This window comes from Zychaea mexicana (genome assembly GCF_025766255.1).
Source record: "Zychaea mexicana strain RSA 1403 chromosome Unknown BDB00scaffold_2, whole genome shotgun sequence".
Lineage (NCBI taxonomy): Eukaryota > Fungi > Mucoromycota > Mucoromycetes > Mucorales > Lichtheimiaceae > Zychaea > Zychaea mexicana.
The window spans coordinates 541208-550392 of NW_026516665.1; the positions used below are offsets into that span (position 1 = coordinate 541208).

General features: G+C 42.0%; 3 protein-coding genes across 3 annotated transcripts; 1 reads left to right on the top strand and 2 right to left on the bottom strand.

The window, feature by feature from the left end:
• Positions 1–112: 112 nt before the first annotated feature.
• Positions 113–1585, bottom strand: BDB00DRAFT_796152 (ferrous iron transporter B). The gene is made up of 6 exons (XM_053121449.1): positions 1435–1585; positions 1197–1301; positions 1047–1081; positions 786–973; positions 622–710; positions 113–527 (listed from the first exon to the last, which is right to left on the bottom strand). Exons 1-6 carry the CDS (start codon positions 1505–1507, stop codon positions 442–444), a joined length of 576 nt encoding a protein of 191 aa, XP_052985544.1. The 5' UTR covers positions 1508–1585; the 3' UTR covers positions 113–441.
• A 67-nt stretch (positions 1586–1652) lies between these two features.
• On the bottom strand, positions 1653–2598 carry BDB00DRAFT_796160 (DNA-directed RNA polymerase II subunit RPB9). The gene is made up of 4 exons (XM_053121450.1): positions 2403–2598; positions 2195–2323; positions 2055–2100; positions 1653–1950 (listed from the first exon to the last, which is right to left on the bottom strand). Exons 1-4 carry the CDS (start codon positions 2429–2431, stop codon positions 1810–1812), a joined length of 345 nt encoding a protein of 114 aa, XP_052985545.1. The 5' UTR covers positions 2432–2598; the 3' UTR covers positions 1653–1809.
• A 307-nt stretch (positions 2599–2905) lies between these two features.
• BDB00DRAFT_796161 (armadillo-type protein) lies at positions 2906–8619 on the top strand. The gene is made up of 19 exons (XM_053121451.1): positions 2906–3255; positions 3365–3579; positions 3671–4069; positions 4144–4544; positions 4644–4752; positions 4833–5131; positions 5216–5393; positions 5490–5600; positions 5682–5747; positions 5825–6010; positions 6083–6475; positions 6562–6691; positions 6764–6921; positions 7014–7307; positions 7422–7626; positions 7703–7794; positions 7882–8023; positions 8122–8215; positions 8295–8619. Exons 1-19 carry the CDS (start codon positions 3198–3200, stop codon positions 8299–8301), a joined length of 3537 nt encoding a protein of 1178 aa, XP_052985546.1. The 5' UTR covers positions 2906–3197; the 3' UTR covers positions 8302–8619.
• Positions 8620–9185: the final 566 nt, after the last annotated feature.

Consider the following 9185-nt stretch of genomic DNA (forward strand, 5'->3'; position numbering starts at 1 on the left):
AGGAGGCAACAAGCCACTGATGTTCAATGGGCAGTATTTCCTAATGCCTATTGATCGATGACGACAACTTAAAATAAACCACACACCCCATACCACGACTTGTATACTTGAATATTATTTCTCTCATTAATGCACATAACAATTGTAATATCATCTTTCATGCTCCCACATATACCAAAAAAATATATACATCAATGAAGCATATACACTGCGACAGAAAAAACAAGACCAAAAGTCTAGAGCGATAAAGCAACAGAGGGTAATTTCAATAACATATTTGTGGAAGTAGTAGTAGGTTGTCATGTTGTTATTGTAGCGTGTGAACGTGAGCGTGTATGAATGTGTTTGTGTTATTGTTGTAACGGAAAGAAAAAGAAAAAGAGAAAGAGCGAAGGGGAAAGAGGGAAGGTGGTCAGGTAGTATTTGGTATCCTTCAACAGTTTACGAAACGATGCAACCACCCTTTTCTTCCGAAGGTGGGTTATTGGCCTTCTCGATCTCAGCGATTAACATGTCAAATATTTTGGCTAACGAACAGAGAATATATGCGCAGTTGAGGAGCCTTGTTCTATATTTCCATGTGACATGCAGATGCAAAGGAAGGGAGGGGGTATGACTTACCAACATTCTCATTGTGCTTTGCAGAAGTTTCCACGGTCGGCGAGTTCCATTGCTCAGCCATTTCCTTGCCTTCTTGTTGCGACACTTGTCTACAACATGTGAAACACGCCGCTCAGTCTTAGCCTGCATCCCCCCTTATTTCTATAACAACAGCAACAGCATACCTTTGGATATTCAAATCACACTTATTTCCAACAATAACGCAGGGCACATTGTCCAGACCCGTGAAATCCAGAATCTTGTCACGGATCACCTTGAGCATGTCGAAGCTGGAGCGCGATGCGATAGAGTAGACCAGCACGTATCCGTGGACACTTGATGCGTGATGTGACGACAAGATCGAGTATTCGTCCTACATCATTTCCACAAGAGCAATAAATATCCAATGTGTCGTGACAGCAACCCTTTCGTTTCCTTATAATTACCTGACCCGCAGTATCCATGATCTCCACCACATATTCTGCAGCACGCAACAATAAACACAATAACGGAGTTTAGCATTACATGGATTTTCAAAGGGAAAAAAGCGTCTAGCAGCTATTGAGAGAGTCAAACAAGAACAACAATGCACGCACCATGACCTCGATACTTGATGGTTTTGGTAAATGTGTTTTCAATCGTAGGGTAGTAACTGTCCACAAAGTGGTTTTCGCAGAACTGAATGACCAGTGACGATTTGCCTTTTTTATAAGAAATATTCGAGTTACTTGCTCGCTCTCTTTTACGTTTCGTGCCCACGCATATGCCGAACAGTAAAAAGCTGCGCGACAGAATCTTCCTTCTTCTTTTGTTGCTTTTCTTTCGGATATTTACCAACAGCTCTTGCGCCAAGAACGGCAATGCGTCGTTGTCTGGCTTGATTAGCACCGGCTGCAGCAGAAGACATGACGGAAGAAAGTAGTTATAAAAAGTTGCTGCAAAGAAGAAAGCGAACCAAAAGAAAAAGAAGGCGCACTAAATCTGGCATTTAAAAAAGCTATTAGCGGCTTCTACCTGAACGTCATCCACTCCAAGTGTACATGCACAAATCATTTGAGGTACCCGTGAAAAAGAAGATAGTGTATTTTGAATGATATTATGTACAGTTGATTCTTTTATACATATTGCTAGCTCGAGAGAAGTGATGGTAAAGGTAGACATTAAGCAGAGTGAGAGGAATCAAGCTTGTTGGGCTTTGCCTGAAAAACGCTATCCAGTCCATCGGTGTCCACAGTTCCGATTAGAGCAGACGTAGAACAGAGTCATTTTGGCGTCCGCACGTCTCGACGTCGACTGGAAAAACACTGCTTCTTGATTGCCACACTTTTCGCAAGTGACGTTTGTTCGTGGCTAATCCAGAAATCATGCATTTTTTCATTCAACATTCAGCAAGCTGATTCTCTCTTTATCTGTCATCCACACGTAACAGTCCTCCTCTTCCTTGCTATTCTTACCAGTGTTGGATCAGCGCTCAAATCAGCGACGATCATGGTCTGTTCACTGTAATTTTTCATCAGCCAATTATTAGAATGAAACTGGTCAAACTTGAATCAGGAATGAATAATCCACTGTGCAAGTTACATTAGATACATACGTCGATCCGTGAATAATCTCGTGGCGGTATACGCAGAGGTTATCTGCATCTTCTTCGTACTGACAGTTGCGACAAGCGAAAAGTAACCGCCTATTCTGTTTATCCTCTCTGGGATAAAGCAAATTGTTGCTGATAGAATTAACATACAATAATGAGCAAAAAATTTAAACATTGCAACAGTGATTGAACTTGCAGAGCGAATCTTTACCAATCCAAACAATACTTGAAAGTTGCCATTTTGCTTAAACCATAGAAAGAAAAAGCAGCAAAGGAACAAAACCAAGAAGCGGGTTATGAAGTTGTTATTTTAATTTCGCTTCCGACAAAGAGGTGTGTGTCCCTACCGCAGTTATGCTTCTTATTGGGATAGTAACGTACTGGCAAAACAGACCAAGCCAAGCACACCATCCGTCGTAGCAACAGTGATTAGTTAATAGAAAATTTCCTATTATAAGAAATATTGCCATAAGAAAATTCTCATTCAAGACAAACTTGCGCTTACTGTACAGTAACTGATAAGTGGTATGAAGAAAGTACTAGTAAATTCTTACTACAATATATTCTATTAAATTGCCACCCCAGGTATTGCCATCCAAGGAAGACATCATTGATGGTGCTTATGTCATCAAACGTTAACATGACAAAATAAGAATCCAGTATCGTCTGGCAATAGTTTATACTGTCGAGTTCCTTGCCAAATCGCAGGTAATATATACACCATCTTATTGAACCGCGGTTATCTTTTGGAGTGCTTCGAAACTTATTGAACAAAAACATGCGAAAGTTACAAATGATCTGGAAAAGCACGTAATATATTGGGCACTTGGCTATCGTTGCGAAAAATGCGTGTTTGAATCTGTTGACACTCTATTGCTCAGTGTAGCATAAAGTGTACGTCGGTGGATTAAAAGTTCTGCTTATAAAACATAGCAGAATCCCAAAACGTCACAGAAGAACTAAAAGTTACAGCTTGCAGAGTCCGCCTTTTGCTTCTTCGTTGTATATGCCGGCCAAAGTAGAATTAAGACAAGCGAACACTCTCGCTTGGAATAAAGGCAAAGGTAATTTTACTGTTGCAAAAGAAAACGAACTACGATACGTGTATTTTGCGATAGGGGTAAAAGAATCTTTATTGACAAAAACGACGACGATCTGTTTTTTTAATTGTAGATGCTTCGCAGTACAAGAACCTTGACAGCAATATAAAAAAGAACACGACGTTTATTAAGAAATGCAAAACTTCACTTGCTGCCGATTCGACACAACAATTACTCAATGATATCAAGAAATTGAGCTTAGAAAAATACGTTTCTGAAGTAGTGGGTGCTGTCCTTGACGGCATGCTCAAGTGTAAATCAACAACTGATATTGCCGCTTGTGTTGAGGTAAGATAAAGGGTTCTGGAAAACAGTGACACTATGGAAAACTTTCTTACTCGCGCATGTACATACACCTTTTAAATAAATGCTACAATAGGTTATATCGGCGTTGCACCAACGATTCCCTGAAACGTTCACTCTATTGCTCACATACAATCTCGCCAAAGCACTGCAAATTCCGTCTCGACAACACTTGGCTTCGTTGGCCCAGGATCAACGCGAAAAAGAAGAGTCGACGCGTATATCGAGACAACGCACGTATCTGCGGATCTCCGTCGAACTATGGCTTGCTGGTGTGCTGCGGAACGTAGAGGATGGAATCCCGTCATTGGCGTCGACGAGCTTGGAAGGGGTTGAATCGCAACGAGATGGTGTCGCCGGATTTGTTGGATCATCTTCGTCTACATCACTCAAGACACGAAAGAAAGACGGTGATAAGGAGGAAAAGAAAGGCAAGGTTGAGAGCAATTTCGTATATCGTGTCCTAAAAGGATTGGTAAGTGGAATTGTATATACATACATGCCGTGCTGATATACGAAGTTATTGATCAAAATACACGTTTATATTAGCTTTCAAGTGATCTGGAGCAAAATGTCAACTTGCCTATTGCTGCGTCGTTCCTAAAAAATTATGGACAAGAAATCCTTGGTATTGTCCCGCGCAAGCAACGTGCAGCGACTCAACAGAACGAAAACCCTGACGATGCCGCAGTAACTACGGGTGCAACAATCACAAACATTGATAGTGATTCGACGGTGACACCAGAGAGCCGTGCTATGTTGAAAGGGCTGTTTGTGGACTACTATCGCAGTGTTGAAAAGCATTTGGTCAAGGAGCACAAGCAAATAAAAAAGCTGGATCATCGTAATCGTGAGATTCTCTTTGCTCGAGGTGAACTGTCGGATGAAATCAAGCAGGATTATGAAAAGGTCTCCAAGTCATATGAGAAGCTTTTAAATAACACCCAAACGTGAGTTAGATATTTCTGCAAGACGGGTGTGGTTTTGATGAGTATAAAACCTGGAGAAAAAGATGGTTGCTAAAAGGGATACTAATGGCCCTTTTGTAGGCTTGCTGATGCATTGGATTTGGAAATGCCAGAGCTTCCCGAAGAAGAAGGTGTGACCCGAGTCTCTATTGTGAGCGCGGGTGCAGCCCATGCATTCTCCGATACTAAAGTAAGAACCAAGAATGAGTGCTTAGGAGTGGAAAGATGTCAGCAAGGTATCTATGGTTACTGATTGCTGGATCAATGCAGGAATCTTTGGCAAATGGCATTTGGGAGGATGAGGATGCACGTAAATTCTATGAAGATCTACCAGATCTACATGTACTTGTACCCGGTGTGTTTCTTGAATCCAACCCCTCCAAGAAGACGGACGGATTAGGCGAAGGAACAGAACAGAACGACAAAGAGGAAACAACGAGTGACGAAAATCCAGGCGTTGGTGAAACAGGAGAATCGGTTGTGAATGGTTCAGTTCAGGGCGATGATGAGAACGATGAAAAGGACGACGAGGATGTTGATGCTTCGGACATTGTGGATAAGGCACTCAAGTAAGTTTTGTTTTCATCTATATAGCGTACGATTCCAAACGAACAAAATGAAATTTCTAACTGCTGGGATGGGCTTATCTGCAGTAGCACTAGTACCGATAAGGACGATGAAAACGGCGCAAACTCAATGCCCTCGCAACTCGCTCAATTGGATGGTCTCATTGCTCGTTTATCAACGCTTGGAAATCGGGACTTGATTGATAGTGCTGCAGTTGAGTTCTGCTACTTCAATTCAAAAAATGCACGAAAGAGATTAGTGAAGGTGAGTGGTTGGCAGGTCATGGTGCCTGCAGTAGAAAAAAACATACTCTCTGCTCAAAATCATGCTAAAGCTCTTTATTATGCTGTGTAACCTTAGGCATTGTTGAATGTTCCTAGGCAACGGGTTGATTTGTTGCCTTATTATTCCCGTCTCATTGCCATTCTCGGTCAATATTTTTCGGATATCAGTGAAACGGTGCTTGCAGCTGTAAGCTTGAATATTTGTTGAGTAGAGGTAAAAAGTGCAAGACATGCTAAATGCTGACATTTTTTTTCGTTACTTTTTAAGCTCGATCACGAATTTAAAGGTCTTCAAAGAAAGAAAACACAAGACCTTTTGGAATCTAGAGTAAAGGTTGGTACCGGTAATTCTGTCTATTGGCAAAAGAAAAATAAAAGAGCTGCTCTTACATTGGTGTGCAAATCCCGTAGAACATTCGGTTCCTATCTGAACTTACCAAGTTCAAAGTAACACCGTCACATACCATTTTCCATGTATTCAAGATTGCACTTGATGACTTTACACATCAGAACATCGACATTGTTTGCAACTTACTGGAAACGTGTGGCCGTTATCTACTCAAATCACCCGAAACCAGTGTCCGCATGAACAACATGGTAACTTCTATTCGTAAGAGCAGAAAGGCGGAAAAGAATGCTAATAGATCGAATTGATACTTTCTTTCATAGTTGGAGGTTGTGATGCGAAAAAAGAACGTGCAGCACATGGATAATCGTCAGATGTTGATGATCGAAAATGCATACTATCAAGCAAATCCTCCTGATAGAACTGCTATTGTGGAAAAGGAACGATCGCCTATGGAGCTTTATGTCCGTAAACTGATTTATGGAGATCTCAACAAGAAATCGCTCGACAAAATTCTAAAACAGTTGCGCAAACTGCATTGGGAAGACCCGGATATCTTCCGGATGATGTTGAAAATCTTTCAAAAGGTGTGGAAGATCAAGTACAGCAATGTTCATTTGCTTGCCATCCTGGCGAGTGGATTGCATCGCCACCATTCTGATTTCGGTGTGCAGCTTATTGACAGCGTCATAGAAGAGATTCGTATTGGCTTGGAGGTGGGTTTGAAAGCGAAAGCAATACCAAATTTATTGAGTGTTTTATAGTACATGCTAACTAGGCAAACTCTTTTCTTGTATTGTAGCAAAATATTTTCAAGCATAATCAAAGACGAGTTGCAGTGGTGAAATACCTTGGCGAACTGTACAACTACAGAATGATTGACTCGCCTTTAATATTCGATACACTGTACACGATCGTTACTCTCGGTCATGGTATGTTTTTGCTTTACATGGTTTTTGTTTCCCGTCATCTCTATCACTCGTGGTGTCTAAAACAGTAAATAGAATTTGGCCGGCCTGCGCGTGAACGATTCTGCCCCATGGATGCGCCCAATGACTTTTTCCGTATCCGCTTATGCTGCACCTTGTTGGATACCTGTGGAATGTGCTTTGACCGTGGCAGCTCAAAGCGTAAACTGGATCACTTTTTGATCTTCTTCCAGGTATAAGCCTTTTTTATTGCTCCCGTTTAATCCATATCTGTCAAGAGAGAGAAATCGAGACTCGATCATATGCTAACGTACAACGTGTGCAGATGTATATCTTTACAAAAGCAAAGCCTCCCATGGATGTTGATTTTATGGTGAGCGATACATTGGAGATGCTTCGTCCGCAAATGCACATCATTAGCTCGTACGAAGAAGCCAACGAGGCCGTCGATCGCATGTTGCTTGAACAACTCAAGTCTGTCCAGGGATCGGATGGTAGCAAAGTTCAAGAGGATGGCTTTGAAGAGAGCGAGGAAGAATCGACCAGTGACGAAGCCGACGATGACGATAATCTGGACGATGCAGATAAGGATGATGAAGATGAGGAAAATACAGAAGAGGTACTGTGTTATCTAAAGAGAGGATGTATACCAATCTCGCTCTCATTTTCCCTATTAGTTCAATGGGTGAAAGTGGTTACTGATATGTTACCCAATTTTTATGGTGCTTTGTAGATCGGCGAAGAAGGTGCAACGGTGGATGGTGACGAAGATGTGGTTGTGTTCAAGAAAAAGCAAGAGCAAAAATCCAATGAAGATGATGAAGAGTTTGAACGTGAATTTAGCCGCATGATGAGCGAGAGTATGGAATCCCGTAAATTCGAAAAGAAGTCTGCTGTACTGGATGTACCTATTCCTATGAACCTTCGAGGCGCGCAAGGTATTTTAGAAAAGAAAGGAACAACATGGACTACGGTTCTTTGAATAGAGTTTGTTAAACTGTCATTCTGATGTAGATCGTCGTACCGCAACTGCTCAAGAGAAGGACATTAATAGCCAAGATAAGATGTCGTTCACATTATTGACAAAGAAGGGCAATCGACAACAGGTAAGGAAAGAAGAAAAAATATCTGATACGATCAAAGGATCGATTGTACTTATATGTATGGTCTGGAATCTTTTCTGTGTGATCTAGACGCGTACGATGGAAGTACCATCTGATTCTATTTTGGCCGTCAGCACGCGAACAAAACAAGAAGCGGAACGCGAGGAGCAGCAGCAACTCAAGAAATTGGTGTTGAGCTATGAGGAGCGCGAAGAAGCTGCTGCGCGTCAAGGTAATGGAACGTATTAACGATAAAAGGCAGTAGCCAAGGTGATCAGGAAACGGCTCGTTTGACACAGCAACACAAACATTTTCGATTTCTATTTTTAGCTGCCAAGGAAGAACGTGCAAGACAACGAGGAGGGTTCCGCGGCAGACGTATTCTTCATATGGGTGGCGGTGGCGGCGGTGCCTATGCAGGAAGGTAGGGCATCACCTTTAAGCAAAACACAGTAGTGTACGACTCGATAATGGCAGGGAAAAAACTGATTAAAGTATCGTAGGCGGTAGAAAATGATGACTAGGTTACCCCAGCAAGAGCAGCGCGCTGTCATAGAACGCACAAACCAACCAAGGGAGGTACCATCCGAATTTTGTCTTGTCTTGGTCCTTGCACCCACCCTCGTACATCCACCCCATCATCCTCAACAAACATCAACTGGCACTCTCGAGTAGATGATGTTTTCTCTTCTACATTCTGTTCAGCTATTCGAAGCATAGGCGTTTGGGAACAGAATAGCGCCAAGACTACTGCTTATACAAACATTCGAGTAATGCGAATGAAATAAAAACCTCAGACCGAGAATTTGATCACTAGCAGTCCCACTTCTCTAAACTTAAGGAACCAGACATCTGTACCGAATAACTGTACGGGAACTATCGTGGAAACAAATATTTAGAAAAACAAGCGTATGGCCCAAATATAGCTTACCACTCAAGTCAGCGGTGTAACATGCGTAAATACTGGTACTAGAGTAACAAGCTCTGCTTTTGATGTGCAAGATTTGAGATCAAAAGGAAGAAGGGTTCGCTGAGGAGGCAGTTGCCCGGTACAATGAAGGAGGCTGCCGCCAAAGTGCAGTAGGAAGTTTTTGTTGGAAAGTAAGGAAGAAGTCCGTTTACGATCGTACGTACGTATACCAGCGATTTTACGGGCTGTAAGATTCTGTGTCCGAACGTGTGCTCGTACTTGCTACTCGGTAACTTTTTCATCAAGGGTCATTGGAGGTGAGCGCATAAGAGTTTCGATCGCTCCTACGAGATATGGCTATACTAATTCCATGTATGCTCACATCATCAGGGTCAGCGATGTAAAGGCAGTATTAAGCTATCCTCTATGGGTCAAAGTCTTCTTGTCGGTACTTCCCAAGCTCACTATTATCTTGTTCCTGCAT